Source organism: Colletotrichum navitas (assembly GCF_030913465.1).
Source record: "Colletotrichum navitas strain CBS 125086 chromosome Unknown LY79scaffold_34, whole genome shotgun sequence".
NCBI lineage: Eukaryota > Fungi > Ascomycota > Sordariomycetes > Glomerellales > Glomerellaceae > Colletotrichum > Colletotrichum navitas.
Genome location: NW_026850580.1, coordinates 194,473 through 213,958, shown reverse-complemented (window position 1 = coordinate 213,958; position 19,486 = coordinate 194,473). Strand labels below are relative to the sequence as shown.

Genomic DNA, 19,486 nt, shown 5'->3' with positions numbered 1-19,486 from the left:
GACAGAAGGATAGTTTTGAGTCATGATAGACGCGTGCTGAGGGAACTCCCAGAATCACACCGAAGCATCTGATGTCTCTCCTTGGATCATGGCCAACTCTCTTGAAAAAGGAAGTCGGCAAATGCGTCTCTAAAACCCAGAACGCACCTTGGTAGAGCAACCATGAGCAATGGTAACGACGGATCATCTGTTAGGCCTACGACGCCATCCAAGATCTGTGCCACTTCCCATGTTGCAGTGAGCCTGGAGAAAGCGGTACTCCTCCAATCAAGGGCGTTCCGGCAGCGTCTAGACCAGCCAACCTTGATCCTGATGGCTGCGAACATGTCGCAGAGCCAAACGGACTGAACCAATGAGGCTGACTTATAACCCAATTAGGTTGCGGGGCGGGACTAAGGTACACTAGGTGAATGTCGGGGAAGTAAGGGGTTACGCGTGCCTCGCGTCCGACTCACACCTTAATCCGTTGTATGTTGATACCTCTCCAGCAGATCTCTCGTTTGTCATAGGCAGTATCCTTCCTCGAACCCGCGTCTGGTCGCCTTGCGGCTTCGGCTCCTGCATCGGAAACCCATACCTCATTAGCACATGCCAATGATTGAGCTAACGGCCCGCGCTGACGGAGAGGCGAGACGCTCTTGGAAATCTTTCTCAGAACCTTTCCCTTTAGATCCGACTCAAACATATAGACTTCCTTCTGCCGTGTTACCGGTACCTTCCAAATCGGACCAGCATAGCCACGCCATGCGGAGGATGCTCTGTATATGAGCCCAAGTAGTTGTGTTTGTGTTTTGGTACCCCTCAACTCCACGACCTTCAGTTTTTTGTGCCTGTCGCTTTCCGTCGTGTTGCAAATCGAACTGCAAAAGATCGAACGTGTTAATTTCCAGTATTTTGTGCTCGCCGTGGCTCCCTATGCTGTCGAGAAGATCACGTCGACAGTGCCATCCTTCTCATCCGGCAGGCCTCGAATTCTTGTCCCTGAGAAGCTCTGCTCGGACGGTCTCGCCATACTCCAGGACAAGTACGATGTGGATAACCGCGCCAGACCGTCCCCCAAAGACCTCGTCGACATCATACCAAACCACCACGCGCTGATTGTGCGATCGGAGACAAACGTGAATGCGGCTGTGCTGGCAGCTGGGAAAAAGCTCCGCGTCGTGGCGCGAGCTGACGTGGGCGTGGACAACATTGACGTAGATACAGCGACCGACCAAACGAAGCCGCCCTTCTCCGTGCCTTGGACGAGGGATGGATCGCTGGAGCTGGCCTCGATGTATTCAATTCAGAGCCCGTAGTGGCCGGTTCGACAGCGGCGCAGTTGGCCCGACACCCCAAGGTGGTCGCTACGCCGCACCTAGGCGCGTCCACGGTCGAAGCCTAGGAGAATGTCTCGATGGATGTCTGTACGCAGGTGGCCGAGATCCTCGACGGCGGACTGCTGACGGCGGCCGTCAACGCGCCGCTGATCATGCCAGAAGAGTACCGCAAGCTGCAACCATTTGTACGGCTCATCGAGAAGATGGGCGGGCTGTACACGCAGCATTTCGTTAGCGGCAGAGGCGGCATGATCGAGGGTCGAAAGTTTGAGCTCATCTACCAGGGCGACCTGGCAGGCACCACAAACACGAGGCCTCTGTTTGCCGCTCTGGTGAAGGGTCTCTTCTCGTCCATCAGCGACTCTGGAGGACGAGACGTCAACATTGTGAACGCCAGCCTGACGGCGAAACAAAAGGGCATCATCATCAGCGAGACGCATAGCGGAGAGGTGAAGAACGCCATGTACGCCAGCCTGGTGACGCTCCGATCCGACGGCGAGGACGACGAACAGGTGATTGAGGGGTATGTGTCGGGACAGGGCATATACATTTTCAAGCTGGACCGGTTCAGCGCAATGTTCCAGCCGCAGGGGACGATGCTGGTGTTGCACAATTATGATGAGCCAGGCAAGATTGGGGGTGTGGGAATTGTCCTTGGGCGGCATGGGATCAACATCACCTTCATGCAGGTAGTAAGCCTGGACGGAGAGGAGAAGAGGGCGGAAGGGGGCAACGAAGCCCTCATGATTCTGGGTGTCAAGGGAGAGATTGGAGGCGAAGTGGTGAAGGACTTGAAGAAATCTGAAAGTGTTCTGAACGTAAGCCTGGTAAGGATGTGAGGAGGTGGAGGAGAAAGTCTGTAGGTTATTGAAGACTAGGTGAGACGGCAAACAAGTAGAGACTATTGCAACGCTATAGGCGGCCGGGCATGTTAGTGCGCGATACAACCATGTAGATCAAGTAGGTAAACAAGGTCAATGACAGCAGCGCCGGGCATGTTTAAGTTTGCTTTCCTGACTGAGAGAGCATCATCGGTTGGTATGTTGCCACGCTGTCATGGCCAACAAATCGACTCTGTCGTCGTGTCGCAGCAGATGGGATAACGGCAGTCATTACTTGAGGCTGGGGGGGGGGGTTTCTACCTTTTTTTCTTCTACTTTCCCTCCCGCTTGGATACATCGCTCGCTCCTGCATGTGAAACTTTGTCGACATTTGACGGTAGCTTCGATAACTTCCTGCGAGGTTTCCGTAAATGCACGACCACACGGATGTGGCGCTGTGGTTTTAGTTCATCGAGTGAAGGTCAACGTGACCTCCTGGTGGGCGCAGGGTCCGTTGCGACGACTCGTGGACGTTTGTCTACCTGAAGTTCTAAAGACACAACAACAGGGGGCAATCCTTCGGGTTTGCTGGTGCGGACTAGACAGCTCGGCCGACTGACGTGTTGGAGCGTCGAGTGGCTTTGCTGCAGAGGCAGCTTGTATCTTTACACTGCATAACCTACCTACCGGTAGACCAGATTACCTCTCCTACTAGGTAGGTAGATAGATCCATGTGCTTGTGTCCCCACTGATCAGATATTCCCACATGTACCCCATGAGCGTTAGTACCTACCTACATAGCGTCGTACCCTGCCTTGGGTGCAAGTCATGCCAGGACCTCAGTCGTGGCTATGGCTTTGATGCTCCGTAGGCAGATAGCCAGACAGGCAGACAAGGTGACAGGCTACTCAAGTACTCCGCATCGAGAATAATGAGCAGAATCATTTATGCCGCATACTTTACCCCGGGTTTTGCACAAACCCGGTAAGAAATGCAGAATGACGAGGCATTGGTCGCGGCGGAAACGGCACATGGCGGGGCAAGTGAGACGAAAGCAAGTGCGCTCACTCACTGACTTTGCCGGTTCCGAGTAGCCGGTGGAAGGTTAAAAAAAAAAAAAAAAAAAGAAACAATAAACATAAAAAAAAAGTACGATGACAGAGTATAGAGTACAGTTACAGAGTACGTGTGCGCGATAACAGGCAGATCGCATGCCAGTGCGGGGTCCTAAGGAAGGTCTCTGCGGCAATGATGCATCATCATACTCGCACTTTTTCAAGTCCCCGTCCCTCCCCGGCCGTTGATGACGCCAAGCTGTGCGCCACGAGAGCCCTGGATTGGCTGACCAAGGCAATGTAGCATCCATTGAGGTAGCCTACCTACCTACCTGTACCTCACGTACACTCGGCCCTTTCCTCCCCTTCCATCCTTCTGTTTTCTTGTCCATTAGCTCCAATCTGGGCTTCTTTGACATCCTCATCTCTCGTCGCTAGCAACTGCTACTCTCCCTCCGTTACAGTCTATCGTCGTCGGCTTTGGTTTATCAACAGCGTTAACTACCTCATCTACCTTACCTTACTTTACCTTACCATACCTTACCATACCTAAGGTACCTACCCGCCCACCCAGGTACCTTGCTAGCTACCGTTCGTCTTTCCGATCTTGGCTTGTAGGTGGAGCTTCTGCCCTGCTGCCCCCCGCCTTGCCTTGTACCCTTAGGTGCGTACTACGTAGGTATTGTACAGTACTGTACGCACGCACAAGCACCTGCCTGCAGGTAAACAGAGTGGAGCACTGCACCTTATCACCCTGAATCTGCCCCGTTTTCTCCCCCATCACGCGTCTGCCACATAAAATGTGCGCTTGACCTCGCTGCTCTTCCACCCACTTTTGCGCTTCTTCTCACGATACATCATTTCTCAATTGACCACTGGGGATTATGGCCACAAGGGGAGTCGTCCCGATACGACGGGCCAACGATGCTTCCGGCTTCGGTCTTTTCCGTACTGCCGTGCTTGGCCTTACCAAGGCCTTGACACTGGGCGTGTCTTCGGTCGCTGCCGCCCCCATCCACGCCGTAAACCACCCCGACCGCGAGCCCGAGGCCGAAGGTAGCTCCTTTTGGGTCCTCATGGGTGCCTCTATCGCCCTCGTTCTCCTCGGAGGTGCTTTTGCCGGATTGACCATCGCGTAAGTGCCATTGCCTATGCTATGCACCTTGCATCTATCTGCTTTGTCTCGCCCATGCCTATACCTGTACCCGTACCCGTTTGCTGACCTTGCCTTCTAGCCTGATGGGACAGGACAGCATCTACCTTCAGGTCCTTGCCGGTGACCCCGACGAGGCCCAGTCCAGAAACGCCAAGCGCGTCTATGATTTGCTCAAGAAGGGAAAACACTGGGTCTTGGTCACGTTGCTCCTGTCCAATGTCATCGTGAACGAATCTCTACCCGTTGTCCTGGATCGCTGTCTTGGCGGCGGTGTCGAGGCGGTTGTTGGCAGTACTGTGCTCATTGGTATGTCGTAATGCAACAACACGCTGGCTCCGCATACCCGACTAACACATTTGCGCAGTCATCTTCGGCGAGGTCGTACCCCAATCCGTCTGTGTTCGATACGGCCTTCAAATCGGCGGTTACATGTCTAAGCCTGTGCTTTTGCTCATGTGGCTTATGGCGCCTATTGCTTGGCCCACGGCCAAGCTTCTCGACTGGGCCCTCGGCGAGGATCACGGCACAGTCTACAAGAAGAGTGGCCTCAAGACCCTCGTCACCCTGCATAAGTCCCTTGGCGAGGTTGGCGAACGCTTGAACTCGGACGAGGTTACTATTATTAGTGCGGTTTTGGACCTGAAGGAAAAGCCCGTCGAGAACGTCATGACCCCCATGGACGATGTTTTCATCATGGCCGAGGATACCGTTCTTGACGAGAAGACGATGGATACCATCCTGTCCGAAGGCTACTCTCGCATCCCCATCCACGCCACTGGAAAGCCGACCGACTTTGTAGGCATGCTTTTGGTCAAGATTCTCATCACCTACGACCCCGAAGACTGCCTGCAGGTGAAGGACTTTCCCTTGGCCACACTGCCCGAGACACGTCCCGAAACGAGCTGTCTGGATATTGTCAACTTTTTCCAAGAAGGCAAATCGCATATGGTCTTGGTGTCCGAGTATCCTGGTGCCGATTATGGTGCTATCGGTGTCGTCACCCTGGAAGATGTCATTGAGGAGCTTATCGGGGAGTGAGTCTTACCCTGCTGTCCCATGGTGAAAGCCCGTTAACGCGTGACACAGGGAAATCATCGACGAGTCAGATGTATACATTGACGTACACAAGGCAATTCGTCGCATGACACCCGCGCCCAAGGCGCGAACTCCGAAGAAGACAGTGCTGCCCTCTCCCAGAGTTATTCCCCAAAACGGCAATCTCATCGATTTAGGCGAAGAGCCACACCCCCCATATGAACGTCATGGATCTCTTGGTGCACTTAGCGACGTCTCGGAGAACAACCTGTCTAGCAGTGCGCCGAGGACGACATTCCTGATGAGAAGAAGTTCCACAGGTCCGGACGGGCGTATGACTTCATCTGCCGTCCCAGTCAAGGCTACATTTGATGAGGCCAAACAGCACCTCAAGCACTTGGGGCCTTCTAATCGCGCGTCGAACCCCAAGAACACAAAGTCAACAACGGTCAAGATCAAGCCGGTTCAGGCTGCAGTGGCTCTATCCCAGATCCACACACCCTCTCCCGCCGTACGCCCCGCTTCCGTGGCTGGCGATGCGAATGACCACGGCTTGGACGATGATACAGACGAACACACACCTCTCATGCGGCCCAAACTCACCGGAAAGGGCGCCGTTCATGCTATCCGTAAGAGTTATGGCGGAGCGGGCATGAGCGAGGCTCAGGCCAGGCTCTCCAGTGCCGCTCACGATGCTGAGGGTGGTGACAAGGCTGCCGGCGAGATCAATGTGCCTTCTACCGTTTCCGAGAACAACGGCCCCAAAAGTGCGGCAAGTGGTAGTTCCGAGGCCGCCCGGACAGACTTGACCATCGTCGTCTCTCCCGGTCAAGCCAGCAGCGGGACAAGCGTGATAAGCCCTGTTGAAGATGAATCCGCCACTCCAAAGCGCCGACCTCTTGTTCGAAGCGGTAGCATCAGCGAGAACGTGTTTGAGACCAGCAGTGGTGTGCGGAAAATCATTATCCAGGCGGCCAGCTCGGATTCCGACGAGACCACATCTAAGGGATCCTCCGGACGCCGTTCTGGGTCTTTCGGTCAGATCAATGTTCAGACTTCCGGTCGCGATGCCGAGGGCGAAGAAAACGATGGAGATGGCACGTCTAGCACTGCTGCGAGCATCAACAATAACAGCGGCAGCCAGCAAGCGAGTAAAAAGAAGAACAGGAGAAAGAAGAGAAAAAACAAGTCGTAGACGGGGTGTGTTTGTCTCTCAGTCTGGATTTAGTAGTCAGGGTTGCATCCATATGATGGCGAATAGTAATTCGAGAAAATACAATGATTTCTCGCCTTCAGTGTCGTACCGTTCCAATAACGTGCCATGCTGTCGACTCCAGGGCACCTACCACTGCTGAAGTTGTCTAAACTAGATATTTAAATATCCATGGTGTCTATATTCCTATATGCACACTCTTTATGCATGAATCCCGCGAAGCGTGCCTTGCCTACCTATATCCGAAACTGTTTGTTTCTTGCCTTCAATACCTTGTGCCTCAATCATACCAGATGGCGTTCATGCCGAACCCGGGCTCGGGGATGCGCAGCCTCGCGACGCGGCCGAGGAACTCGTCCTGCCAACGGTAGATCTCGATCCAACCCTCCTGGTCGTCGGTGATGGCGAGCCACTCGTCGGTCCAGGGGCAGGGGCTGGCGGCGTTGCTGTGGCCGCCGCTTGTAGGGGTGGGGTTGAGGCAGATCTGGCGGGCGATGTGGCCGTTGTCGTCGAGGCGGAAGGCGGCGATGTAGCCAGTGACGTCGAAGCTGTTGGAGCGGGCGGTGGCGAAGAGATAGCGGCCGCTGTGGGAGAGGGTGCAGACGTCGGAGCGGTACATCTTGTTCTTGGCGCCGGGGATGCCGGGGGGGATGAGGGGGAAGGAGCGGTGGGTGTAGACTGGGAGGCGGGTGGCCGGGTCGACGACGTACTCGCAGAGGCGGTTGCCGGCCTCCATGAGAGCGTAGAGGTAGTTGCCGGTGGGGTGGATGGCGACCCAGCGCGGGTGGTCGCCCGGGTCGGGGGCGTCGACGGAGCCGACGAGGTCAAGCTCGGGGGCGTCGGGGGATCGCTTCTTGTGGACCCACAGCTTGTTGGCGGTGAGGTCGGCCGAGTAGAGGTAGGTCTCGGTGGGGTCAAAGACCATGCCGTGGATGCCCGTGTTGGGGTCGTACGGGTAGTTCTGGACGTTGGCGTCGAGGGCGCCGGTGGGAGAGACGGCGAAGACGTTGCCGTGGGAGGCATGCTTGTAGAAGGGGTTGCAGTAGACGGCGTAGGGGGGCTTCTGGGCCGCGAGAAGGAAGATGGCACGTGTGTTTGTTGTCGAGAGGGCGGCGTTAGCTGGGGAAGGGAGGTGTTAACTTGGGGTGAGAAGGCTTCGTGATGACATGCCCGGGATGGGAAGGAGCGCGGAGACGTACGGTCATGGGTCATGTCGTGAGAGGCCTCGTGGACGATCTCGGAGGGGCTCTTGACGGCGAAGCTGGACCACTTCTTCATGGCTGCGCCGTACAGGTTCTTCTTGTCGTGCTGTCCAAGTCATTGTCGTGTAAGCCACGTTTGTTTCCCTGGGTCATCAAACTGGTTTCCCCCCGGCAGCAGAAAGACGGGCCGCGCACCATCCCCACAAGCAACTCCAAGAAAAGGTTTCATCTTACGCTAAAGGTCATCCACGATATGGGCTCGTCCTTGGGGATCTCGGTGCGCTTGATGAGCTCAAGGGTGAACTTCTCGTCGTCAAAGGCAACGGTGAAGATGGCGCCGGGCGGGGTCCATGTCCCGATCATGAGGTGGTGGACGGGCATCCTGGGCGTTGTGGAGAAGAGCCTGGCAGTGGGGTTCGTCGTCTTGAGGGCTTGGAGGAGTTGCGATGGCCGTGGGGGCATGTGCTGGACGGGAAGTGCTTCGCAGTGGGGGGATGAAGATGGCGCGAAGCCGGTGAAGCTTAGAGCGAATTTACGTCAAAAATCGGACGAGTCTCCGGCCGAGGTCACAGAGCTTCTAGTGTAGGTGTATATATAGCCCGAGCTCCAGTTAGGTAAAGATCACGATACCAGTAAAATATGGGGTCGAGGCGAGAACCATGTCGAGAGAGAAAAGGATGGGAAGAAACCGAGGTGACGAAAGCTTTAAGAAGTCTGTACCTTGCATCGTGGGTGGGGGGAGGGGTACTGCGGGGAGGGGGATGGGAGAGATAACTGTTGTTGCCCCTCGTTTCCCGAACCCCAGACAGCGATGAGTTGGAGAAGGAAAAATGAAATAACAAAGGACCCGCCGTGTTACGACTGCGATGTGGGGTCGCCTACGAGGGGCCGCTCGGGAGATGTGGGCGGTAATTGGCCTTGCGGGGGAGGGCAATTGTTCCCGGCAGAGTGTTCTTCCCCTTTGTTCTTCCGTGCCGGCTGCTGGGCGCCGGTATGTTCAATCCGGCGAAGTATTACTTCGACATCCGAGGCGGCAGGGTCCGGACGCCGGCCGACGGCACACTGAACACCCACCAGAGACGGCTTTCGTTCTCACCAAATGCAAAAACCCACAGCAAAATATTCCTACCATTACGACTGCACTCCATTCCATTGTTTGCGTCTTGTCTCTTTTATAACATTTACTCGAGAAGAGGGGTATCATTGGGTACTACAGTTACAGTTACTGAGTGGGGACTTTTACCTTGCCCCTAAAACCTGGGTCGTGCGTGTACAGTGACTGGGCTCCTCGTTGAGAGATCGGCCGAGACGAGTGCTCATGCAAGTGCTCATGCAGTGCCTTGAAAGAAGAGGCGCGACCGAGGAGCCGTTGCGGCTCGTCATATTCGACGACCGCCCCCGCATCAATGACCGCAACTCGGTCAAACTCCAGGATCGACTCCAGCTTGTGTGCAATGACGATGACGGTCCAGTCGTGGAACCACGTCCGGAGCACCTCGTCGACAACCCGCCTCGACTCTTCGTTCAAGCTATGGCGCCTGTTAACGAGCTCCTGGTTGAGGGGATGCGGACTCATTCTTACCTGCTGCTGATTTCATCCTCAAGCACGCCCAATAACGCAGCCGGTGGGCAGTCATTGTAGCTTCCAGCTTGACGAAGTGCCGCTTCCGAAAATTTATTCAATTCGATGGTCTCCTTCCCGAGATATTGCTCCCTGGTAGATCGTCCGGCTATTTCGTTGTTTATGACCTGGCCATTTCCACTGAGAACGATGACGTCGTCGGCAAATGATAGTCGACGCGCTGCAAACCAATTATCAGCAAAGCGTGGAGGTGACATGATGAACTCGAAGAACATACCATTGGACGATACCAGTACAACGGTGGTGTCAGTATCCCTAAGCAAGCCGTCGCTACCAAAAAGACCGTTAAAGACGATGTCTTTAGTACCAGGGTCAAGACCGCTGAAGACATCGTCGAAAAGCAGCAGCTCCCCTCTTGCATACAAAGCTTGAGCAACAGCCTGGATAATGCTTAGATCCAGGAACTGCCAGTAATTGTAGGGAAACGTACCAGCCGATGTTTCTGTCCGCCACTTATGGAAATCCCCTTGCTCCTAGCCACGGCATCCTCTCCCTGTGGCCAGTTGGAGATGTCTTGCTCCAAAGCACAGGCTCTGATGATAGTCTGATGCAGGGCGGATCAAAGGCTACAAAGCCAACAATGACGGTCCGTACCGTATCGTTCGGTATCCACGCGGTTTGGCTGCGGTATGCGATGCCGCTTAGGTTTGTATGTATAGTTCCATCGAAGGATGAAAGTTCACCGAGGAGAGCTTTGAGAAGTGTCGACTTTCCGCATCCAACAGGCCCTAGAACCAAAGTAAAAGCTCCTCGCTTGATGTTCCAGTTGTCAATGTCAATGACAGGTCTGGAGTCTTCCGACCACGCGAATGTTCCTCTGATGGAAACTATGACGTTTTCAGCAAGATTGAACCATACAGAGTCGTCCCCTTGCAATTCCAAGAGCTCGGGATCCTGCGACGGCACGGATTCCCGATCAGGGTGCCGAAAATCCATATTCCCCGTCAAGATATTGTCACCTGGCTTCGGACTGTCCGCAACGAGTCCGCTGTTATTGCGCTCCTTTCCATTCAGGAAATCTTGAATTCTCTGGAAAGACCTGATGGCAGTTGCGAGAAGGGGCAGGCCCATGACAATACCAACCAGATGCTGGTTCACCAGGATCAACAGAGAATATGCCGTGAAAGCCTTTTGAAGTGTCAAAGTGTCGCCGCGCCGGGATGCTGTCCCGGCAAAAGTCCCAAACGTGAGTATTGGAGACCAAATCAGCGTGCAAATCACTTGTAAGCCATCGTCAGTGATATACATGGCAAAAGAACAAAAACGGCTCACAAAACATCATAGACACGCCGAGCAAGATCCTGAATCATCTCGACACCTCCAACTCAGTAACCCGGAGCGTCTGGATAACCGCAAAGGCCACGTCACTAAGACCTGAGGCTTTAAGCCACTTTATATTTGCCAAAGTCTTCGAGGTTGTTGAAACGCGGTCCTGCGAGGCTTTAATCCATTCTGCTGACGCTTTGCCAGTCGGAATGGCGAAAAAGGCTGTGGCAATGAGGTCGGCTGATGACCGAATCAGCCGATTTGTATCCCCTGGAGAACTTAACACAATGACATACCAAAGACGAGGGCGACGGGCATGGCGCAAGCAGCCCCAAGTTGCCTGTAGATGAGGTAAATCCCAATACTGATCTCCAGGAGGCCTCCCCACACCTCATGAAGATGGACGATGCCCTTGCTGATAGTCTCGGTGTCGGTTCCAACCAAAGTTAATGCTCCCGAGGGACTGACGTTCGGCGACGACAGATCCAGTCTCAGTGCTTTCCTGTAGACAAGTGCTGTTGTGCTACCCCTCGCAATCGAGGCCGCGCGCTGATTACGCCAATCATACTGACCCGTCGAAACCTGCACACAGTGTTAAGCTTTAGCAAGTGATCCATTTCCAGAACGGCTGCTAAGTTCGAAGCAATTACAACGAAATAAGTGTAGACGAAAAAGAGAAGAACTTACGGCGATGCCGGTATAGACAAGAGCGTACGCACCTATCAATCCAAAGCCACGATTGTTGTAGAGCCGCGTCTGCGGCTGGCTGGCCAGGCGGATGGACTTGTTTATGAGAACCGGCTGGGCATAATTGAAAGCAATCTGGAAGAGTTTCGGGACGATGGGCGCAGACACGGGACCCGCAAACGTACAGAGCCAGATGTTGAACAGGGCGCCGGGTACGGTTTTGTTCGGGGCTTTTTTCGCAGTTACCATATAGATTAGCCGGCGGGGTAATCTATTGTAGTCGAGACGGGCGGAGATTTCATGCCTTACCTTTGTCCCACACGTCGGCGAGTTTCCTGTATATAGGCCCTGAGGCTAGTTTCGGGTACAGCGGGTAGAGGTCGTCCAGGCGGAGGGGATATTCCTGTCTCCATTGACGAAGAGCGACGCCAGCCAGGAAAAAAAAAAACAGATCTGCTGAAAGTTCCGCTGGTGACCTCCTTGGAATATCCTTTGGGTCGCGGGACTAGTATGCGGCGCTTCTCTGTTGATTCAAGAAGGACCATAACAGCTCTCAACACCAAAGTACATGTGAAGACAGCAGCAGGGATGGTCCGACTGGAGCCTAACATCCACAAAGTTTGAGCACGGGCGGTGTCCAGCAGGACTGACAGGAAGAGGTAAGTGGAGAGGATGAACGACAGCCTCAGGGACCGTTCGTGCGAGAGCCATGACAACAAACCCACCCCGAGCGAGGCAACGAGGCTGAGGACAGCAGTGGGAATGGTTGCCCGTGTGCGGGGGAAGACATCAGAGGGCGTGGCGATCCACAGTACGAGATGCGCAACGTTGAGGGCAACCAGGCAAACGGATGCAGACTGTCAGCACGTCAGCCAGTCCTGTCGTGGTAGCAATGCCAGTTCGTCGGGACTGACGGCTTTGAGGTGGCGCAGGGTGCTGGCGACGACCTTGACATCCGACCTTGCCAGGCGTAGGGCGCAGATTGGGAGCACGAGCAGGAGGAGGGATTGCAGGGGAAGCGCAAGTACGGCTTCCTCGAACAGTAGCGTGAGGTCAAAGCCTCCCCGGCAGTAGTCTCCGGCCCACGGGCCGAGCTAGTCATCTTGCCCGGCGGGGCAACCCGGCTGCGAGACCCACATGGGTGGGCATGGTCGTCGACCAGGCACCGGAATTCTGTCGCTGATGGGGTTTCAAGATGCAGGGAGTCAATCAAACGGACGCCTTCAAAACAAAACATGGTCCAAATACGGACACAACGTTCTGATACTTTGCGTACTGGTAAGAGCGTCAATGTCGAAGGTAGAGGAACGTTGTAGCAACAAGGTAAAAGCATTGTTGGGGCATCGCCCAAACTTGTAGCATAGGTACCAATTGAAATGAGAGACGAACAGTCTTGTTGGAGAGCGAAGAGAATGGAACGGAATGGAACGGAATGGAAAACACATCTCTGTAGCCGCCGACAAGCCCAGACGAATTCTCGGTGACCCGGGAGTGGTGAGCCCTAGGCAGAGTACCGCCGGTAGGTAGGTAGCCAAGTCTACGTCCTCAGTGGTAGGGGGCAGGGGGTTGTGAGCACCAATCGGGTTGAGGGCGTTACCGGTGTCGGGAAGCGGCACGGCGATGGGCAGACACAGCCACCCGGTGAATTGCCTAAATCAGACTCGGTCTCACAGAGTAGATAGCGGTACTGGAAGGTCCCGTTGCGGGTGGGTGGGAAGAAAGGCAGATGGACTCTGATCGGCTTCAGGAGCAGCAGGCAGTCCGAGTCCTTTTGTGTTGGACGGACGAGCCGGCGTCCGCGCCGCGGGCCGGCAACTCGCCAGAGAGTCAAGATGCAGAAATATTGGGAAGAAGTTTGATCATTGTAGATTGACGGGCGTATCAAGCCTGGTCTTGGAGCCGTCTGGGTCTGAGGGTGTCCATACTGATCAGATGAGTTTGAAAAGATTTGAGATGACGATGCCGGAAGTCGTTGAGTTGGAAAAAATGGCGGTGGGACCCCCTCACAGGTTGGTTCCAGAAGCATCTCCGTACTCCGTATCGATGCACATAAGGGTGGATACCAGTCTACCGGTCCATGAAAATGGCGCCGTCTGAAGTCGGATGATTGTGCGCATCCTTGCCTTGCACGATTCAAAGCAGGAAAAGAAAAGCAAAACAGGCGCGTGCCGAGAACAGGGTAATGTGGAATAGGGATACCAGGCCTTTGGTAGGCAGTAGATAGTGTGGTACTACTACTATACTCCGTAGGTAAGGTAAACCAGGCGGCGGTGTGGTGTGTAGGTACCCCGTACCTAGGTGATGGAAGCAACCGCGTTGATGCAATGGATGGAAGTACGACTATGTATGCAGAGAAGCCACGTGATTTAGACGTGGTGTATGTGAATAATTACCTACCGGCAGGTACTCACTCGCCAAGAGGGGAACCGCGGGGTCCCTTTTCCTTCTGCTCAATCTGAATTTCGGGCAGGTAAAACACCGCGACTGTGACAGACCGGTATCCAAAAGAAACAGGGCAAGAACGAATGACAAGGAGAAGTAAACCCCGGACCAAACGAGGTCAAAGGGGTAACTTTTCTGCCAAGTTTGAGGCAAACGGCCTGTCTCGCTCTCCCCGTCCTCGTCCCGTGGGCGTGGGGAAGGAAATGCAGTGGGCAACAACAAGAGCAGGGAGCACGAACCAATTGATCACTCGCTGATCAGGCACACAATGGGAGCGCCCCCTTTTCTCCTCATGTGGGCATGTATGGGTGTGGATGTGCGTGTTTGATTGTGCGATGCACCCTCGTCGATCGTCTCTCACCCGCCTCCTCCAGGATTTCCAAACAGGATCGCAAACACACCTGTCCATCCCCTGATTCTCCTCGCCAAAATGCTTGGCCTCTACCATAACTCTGATATCTGGAGACCGCCCGAACGCCCCAGTGTTCCCCAGAAGCAGAAGCAGAAGCAGAAGCACAAGCGCAAGACCCAAGATTACGAGCTTCTTGGCCCAACGTCTCAAGACTGCAAGAGAAAGAGAGAGGTGGGTTTGAGATTGGGTGCGTTTGGCAATGGGCCAAACCATGACAGAACCAAGAGATATCTGGGACTCGATAGCCAAGATCAAAAGCATCGCCAACACTACCTAAACAGGTTGCTTGGTGTTATTGGCCATTTGCTCTGTTATTAACACCGCTCGCTACTCACTCGCTCACCTGCTGGAGAAGGCAAGGCCCAGCCAGGTAAGTATGCGACAATCATCACCCGACTACGCTAATTTCTTCCACGAGACGGATGGCCTTGGCAATTCGATGCACTAGTTGAAACACCATCCCTCGACCCTCGACCCTCGGGCCACCATGTTCTTTGCCAGGGACTCCTAGCTCCCGGCATTGACTGTGTGAAGGCACAGGGACGAACGGGATCGAGACGGACGGAATGGCGCAGCTACGGTACGCAACCCGCGGCCAAGTTTAATTGAACAAGCATCTTGCCAGACCATCGAGGAAGGCCACTCCCTCCGGTCCCAAAAAAGAAATTCCCTAAACGGGCAGCGTTGCGCCGAGAACCAGAGGAGAACGAATGCAAGGAAGGCATGTAACGATTTCGACCTCCCTTGCGGCTGACAGACAGTCCAAGCTCGTACGAACAGGGGCGTCTGGTATACGTTATTACCGCACCGTTGTCCCCTTGTGGCCATCGTAACCGATGACCCAGCAGAGATCCGGCATATCTTGCGAACCCAACGATCCAGAACTCTTGCTGTTTTTTGGAATACCCAGGGGCCCGTTTTCGATTCACCAGAGGTTCCTGATTGCCAAGAAACGGCGCAGGGTGCATCGTTGACAGTCTGAAATTTAGACATTGCGGCTTCGACCATGCGTGCGTGTCCTTAACCGCCATCTTGGTGCAAAGTATGGGGATGCAGACGGTTCACCCGCTCGGGATGGATCCGGACGCACAGAAGAAAGGGAGCAAGCCAACGAGAGGCAAGATATGGAGGAGGAGAAGGAGGAGAAGGAGGAGGCTCGAGAGAAAGGAGTTCGCCAAGCCCTCCCGCTGGCGACGTTTCATCCCAGGTTTGACAGCTTGCTTTCCGATCAAACTGCACCAGCGAGCTAGCTACCCAGTAGGTAGGTAGGTGGCGTAGCGTAGGAACAGGAGCCCCCCCCCCCCCCCCCCCTGGGAGCCTCGGACTTGGTAAAAACCAAGGCAGCGAGCGCGCTGGTAGCCACCCCCGTGGGAAGAAGCTTAGCTCGCAAGCCCAACCCAATTGTCACACCACGCACTGAACAACGGGCGGGGCCTTTCTGAAGCACCGCCCGTCTGATCATCACAGCAGCCGTCCCTCCATTGGGCCTGGCCTCTCTCTCTGCACCGCCAACCATGGACAACCCTTCATGAAGCCCATGGCCTGTCGGCTACATTCACCTTTTCTTTGCACATCCTGCCATGCATCGGGTTTATTTTCGGATCCCGCCTCCACCCTCTATGGCTCGCGACTGCTCCGGGGTCTGTCGCGGGATGGCCGTCGTCGTTGTCGTCGTCGTCGTCGTCGTCGCTGCCGTCGTCGCCGTCGTGATCCTTGACTCACGCCTCTACTACCCCGTTGACCCTCACGCCTCTCGACCCGAGAGAAGGCCCTTACACTCACTCTCCTGGCTCCACCAACCCTCCTGCACTGCCCGTGCGATGGATCATGGCCTGTGACATGGCTGACATGGTCGCAGTAGGCGCGAGATGATGTTCACATAGTTTGTTTGACAACATGTCTCAATTCCTTGGCACTGCAACCTCAGTGTAGCATGCTGGCCATGCTGGATGTCTGGTATGCGATTCCCCAAAGGGTTCCACCTGGACCACATTCACTCCAGGCTGATAGTTTATATCAACCCAGCCCATCCTGATCCTTCTTTCGTTCTCTTCCTTTGGCACTCCCAAATATCCAACCAAATCTCTGTTTCTGGTTCAGTTCCTTCTCTTTGGCTGGTCCAGTCCTTCTTTTGTGTCTCCATTTTTTCTCAACCTCGTTTCATTCTCAACGGTTCCGTGAACCTTTTTTATTCGGTTTTGTGTTATCGCCATATTCTCTCATATCTACGACGTCTTTTACTTGTGACTGAGGATATCTTCTAGCACTTCATTCGAAATGAAGAGCTCCATTCTCCTTTCCATTGCGGCCATCGCTGCCCAAGTCATCGCGCTCCCCACTCGTGATGAGCCGTCCGTGGCTCTGCGCGTCAGGGATATAAGCATGGCGGCCAACGTCGATGTCAGGCCCAAGCTCCGCCGTGGCAAGGCCGAAGTGCAAGGTACATAATAAACCCACCCGCCCATGTATGCATATTGAAACTAACATCCATCGTCAGCCGATGAGGAGGACGACCTTGAGGATGACGTCGAGGAGGATGACGTTGAGGATGACGCCGCCGCCCAGCTTGACGCCCGCAAGGACAAGGCAGCTGAAGCCGCCGCCGACCCCGCTGCTGAAGCCGCGGCCGGAGACGCAGCGGCCAACGACGGAACCGCCAACGCCGACGACGGTAAGGGAAAGAAGAACAAGGACGCACAGGCCAAGGACGCAAAGAAGAACAAGGACAACGGAGCAGCTGCCGATGGTGCTGCAAACAATGGAACTGCCAACGCTGCTGATGGCAAGGGCAAGAAGAACAAGGACGCAAATGCCAAGGACGCAAAGAAGAACAAGGACAACGGAGCAGCTGCCGATGGCGCTGCGAAGGACGCACAGGCCAAGGACGCAAAGAAGAACAAGGACAACGGAGCAGCTGCCGATGGTGCTGCAAACAATGGAACTGCCAACGCTGCCGATGGTAAGGGCAAGAAGAACAAGGACGCAAATGCCAAGGACGCAAATGCCAAGGACGCAAAGAAGAACAAGGACAATGGAGCAGCTGCCGATGGCGCTGCAAAGGACGCAAATGCCAAGGACGCAGAGAAGAATAAGGACAACGGAGCAGCTGCCAATGGCGCTGCGAACAATGGAACTGCTAACGCTGCCGATGGTAAGGGCAAGAAGAACAAGGACGCAAATGCCAAGGACGCAAATGCCAAGGACGCAAAGAAGAACAAGGACAATGGAGCAGCTGCCGATGGCGCTGCAAAGGACGCAAATGCCAAGGACGCAGAGAAGAACAAGGACAACGGAGCAGCTGCCAATGGCGCTGCGAACAATGGAACTGCTAACGCTGCTGATGGTAAGGGCAAGAAGAACAAGGACGCAAATGCCAAGGACGCAAATGCCAAGGACGCAAATGCCAAGGACGCAAAGAAGAACAAGGACAACGGAGCGGCTGCCGGTGGTGCTGCGAACAATGGAACTGCCAACGCTGCCGATGGCAAGGGCAAGAAGAACAATGATGCCAATGCCAAGGACGCAAAGAAGAACAAGGGAGCAGCTGCCAATGGCGCTGCGAACAATGGAACTGCCAACGCTGCCGATGGCAAGGGCAAGAAGAACAATGATGCCAAGGCCAAGGAGAACGGTGACGCGGGTAGTGCCGCCGACACAGGCAAGGCTGCGGCTGGGGGCAACCAGATTCTCGCCGATCTCCTCTCGGGTGTAAGTGCTTCATTTCAGTTGTGCATGAAGGACAGCGGTGCTAATTTACCCACAGCTCACTGGCGGTGCTGGTGCAGGTGCAGGTGCTGGTGCAGGTGCTGGTGCTGCCAACGGCAACCCTCTGGCGCTCCTCTCCGGCCTCCTCGGGCGCGACGAAGAGTCAGCTGATGCGGAATAAACGGCAGTGGGCGTTTCCGTCTGGCTGTAGAAGGATCACCGTGCCGGGCCGGGTCCTGCAATAGGGTTTCTCCTAGCGGTCCCGGCCAACGCAACGGCGAAACCCGTGGCAGCTTCGCTGGTAGGGCTGCTTGTCGAGTGTGCTGATATGTCGCAATGGTTGAACGGGGAAATAACAAAAACCACACATTTATTTTTTCGGTGGTGCGCGCGGAACTTGGCTTCCTCCCGTCGCATCGCCGTTAAGAATCTCCTTTTGTTTGGGTGTATTCTTAGGACGGGGTTTGCTGCGAGGGATTCTTCTCACCTCATGAGCTTAGGGTTCTTCAGATGCGTTTTGTAAATATTACCGGGAGCCCGCGGATTTCTTTTTCTTGGGGAAATTCGGTGAGAAAGGATTTGGGCGAGGCCGCCCCTCGGAAGCTTATATATCCCGGTTGCGATACCATGAGAACGAGAATGGAACATATTATTCCTCCAAACCGAATGCTGGCGTGTGACTGCTTGAGTGAGAGAGAGCGCGCGTTGCAATTTTGGGAGTGAGATGAGAATCCTCCTAAGTGGGTAGCTGGTGCGTCTCTGTGACTTGGAAAATAACAGCAAGCGGCACTTGGACTCAGACGGCGGCGAAGCAACAGTGGTACATCCAAGGACGACCTGGGTCGGAGGGCCAGCACGTTCCCACCGGTACGGAGTACTCCGACTCTATTATTACCTCCTACGATGTACGATTGATTGTGTACCCGTGCACCCACGTCAAGAGGAATGGGGGGGGGGGGGGGGGGGGGGAGTGGTAAGGAAAAGCGGCCTCTGTCACCCAGGTGCCGCCGTGCGACCTTAGGAAGGACCGACCGCCTTGGATACGTACCTCAGTTCCCATCAGCACGTGTGGGCAATGATTGGCAGGCGATAAGGCGCAGATTAGTGACATGCCTAATTATCTATCTAAACTACCTACCTACTACTACCTACCTACCTGGTTGGGTACGGATAGGTAGGTAGTTGACTCTCTCCCCCCTCGTCTTCCCCTTCTTACTGGTTGAAGCGGACTGCCAGTTGTAATTATAGCCTCTTGGATCGGTTCAGTCAAGAGGCAGAGTTGCTTCTTGACCTTCATTCTCATTTCTCCGCCCTCTCCCTCCCCCATTTTGTAGTACGTCGTTCAATCTTTTTGTCGTCCCCACTGGAACTGGGCCCCCCACATATTCACCTTCCCGATCGGGCGTGGGTTAGACAAAATATCGTTGCGGCGCTTTGCGTGTTTGGCTCCTATCTTGCTTTACCTTATACAGTCGTATCGTTGCCAATGCTGTCAAGGGTGCGCCAAGATCAGAACTTGCCAGGCACGGGA

General features: G+C 54.7%; 7 protein-coding genes across 7 annotated transcripts; 4 read left to right on the top strand and 3 right to left on the bottom strand.

Annotated features, from left to right (window-relative positions):
* Window positions 1-162: 162 nt before the first annotated feature.
* On the top strand, window positions 163-2,686 carry LY79DRAFT_580244 (allosteric substrate binding domain-containing protein; the record flags this gene model as incomplete). The annotated part of the gene is made up of 7 exons (XM_060560089.1): window positions 163-172; window positions 379-397; window positions 821-1,196; window positions 1,415-1,831; window positions 2,009-2,137; window positions 2,275-2,279; window positions 2,542-2,686. The coding sequence occupies 7 exons, from the start codon at window positions 163-165 to the stop codon at window positions 2,684-2,686; spliced, it is 1,101 nt and encodes a 366-aa protein (XP_060413570.1).
* Window positions 2,687-4,079: 1,393 nt separating this feature from the next.
* Window positions 4,080-6,581, top strand: LY79DRAFT_516658 (uncharacterized protein; the record flags this gene model as incomplete). Its single annotated transcript, XM_060554842.1, has 4 exons — window positions 4,080-4,330; window positions 4,431-4,657; window positions 4,716-5,385; window positions 5,438-6,581. 4 exons carry the CDS (start codon window positions 4,080-4,082, stop codon window positions 6,579-6,581), a joined length of 2,292 nt encoding a protein of 763 aa, XP_060413569.1.
* A 298-nt stretch (window positions 6,582-6,879) lies between these two features.
* Window positions 6,880-12,498, bottom strand: LY79DRAFT_670216 (uncharacterized protein; the record flags this gene model as incomplete). The annotated part of the gene is made up of 14 exons (XM_060563756.1): window positions 6,880-7,718; window positions 7,799-7,907; window positions 8,036-8,266; window positions 9,045-9,330; window positions 9,384-9,603; window positions 9,661-9,847; window positions 10,038-10,571; window positions 10,762-10,949; window positions 11,006-11,291; window positions 11,397-11,626; window positions 11,706-11,799; window positions 12,122-12,253; window positions 12,311-12,426; window positions 12,483-12,498. 14 exons carry the CDS (start codon window positions 12,496-12,498, stop codon window positions 6,880-6,882), a joined length of 3,468 nt encoding a protein of 1,155 aa, XP_060413568.1.
* Window positions 12,499-14,268: 1,770 nt separating this feature from the next.
* Window positions 14,269-14,527, top strand: LY79DRAFT_670215 (uncharacterized protein; the record flags this gene model as incomplete). The annotated part of the gene is made up of 2 exons (XM_060563755.1): window positions 14,269-14,437; window positions 14,496-14,527. 2 exons carry the CDS (start codon window positions 14,269-14,271, stop codon window positions 14,525-14,527), a joined length of 201 nt encoding a protein of 66 aa, XP_060413567.1.
* A 107-nt stretch (window positions 14,528-14,634) lies between these two features.
* On the bottom strand, window positions 14,635-15,542 carry LY79DRAFT_228257 (uncharacterized protein). Its single transcript, XM_060551655.1, has one exon. It carries the CDS (start codon window positions 15,256-15,258, stop codon window positions 14,758-14,760), a length of 501 nt encoding a protein of 166 aa, XP_060413566.1. The 5' UTR covers window positions 15,259-15,542; the 3' UTR covers window positions 14,635-14,757.
* A 971-nt stretch (window positions 15,543-16,513) lies between these two features.
* LY79DRAFT_555709 (uncharacterized protein) lies at window positions 16,514-17,037 on the bottom strand. Its single transcript, XM_060557950.1, has one exon. It carries the CDS (start codon window positions 16,735-16,737, stop codon window positions 16,519-16,521), a length of 219 nt encoding a protein of 72 aa, XP_060413565.1. The 5' UTR covers window positions 16,738-17,037; the 3' UTR covers window positions 16,514-16,518.
* A 399-nt stretch (window positions 17,038-17,436) lies between these two features.
* On the top strand, window positions 17,437-18,685 carry LY79DRAFT_555707 (uncharacterized protein). The gene is made up of 2 exons (XM_060557949.1): window positions 17,437-17,958; window positions 18,014-18,685. Exons 1-2 carry the CDS (start codon window positions 17,444-17,446, stop codon window positions 18,198-18,200), a joined length of 702 nt encoding a protein of 233 aa, XP_060413564.1. The 5' UTR covers window positions 17,437-17,443; the 3' UTR covers window positions 18,201-18,685.
* The last annotated feature ends 801 nt before the right edge of the window (window positions 18,686-19,486 follow it).

Bases quoted from the DNA above. Each gene is read 5' to 3' on its own strand.
- LY79DRAFT_228257 (XM_060551655.1), bottom strand. From the start codon at position 15,258: ATGGTCGAAGCCGCAATGTCTAAATTTCAGACTGTCAACGATGCACCC.
- LY79DRAFT_555709 (XM_060557950.1), bottom strand. From the start codon at position 16,737: ATGTTAGTTTCAATATGCATACATGGGCGGGTGGGTTTATTATGTACC.
- LY79DRAFT_555707 (XM_060557949.1), top strand. From the start codon at position 17,444: ATGCCAAGGACGCAAAGAAGAACAAGGACAATGGAGCAGCTGCCGATG. The intron at 17,959-18,013 runs GTAAGTGCTTCA...ATTTACCCACAG, and splicing joins TCGCCGATCTCCTCTCGGGT to CTCACTGGCGGTGCTGGTGC.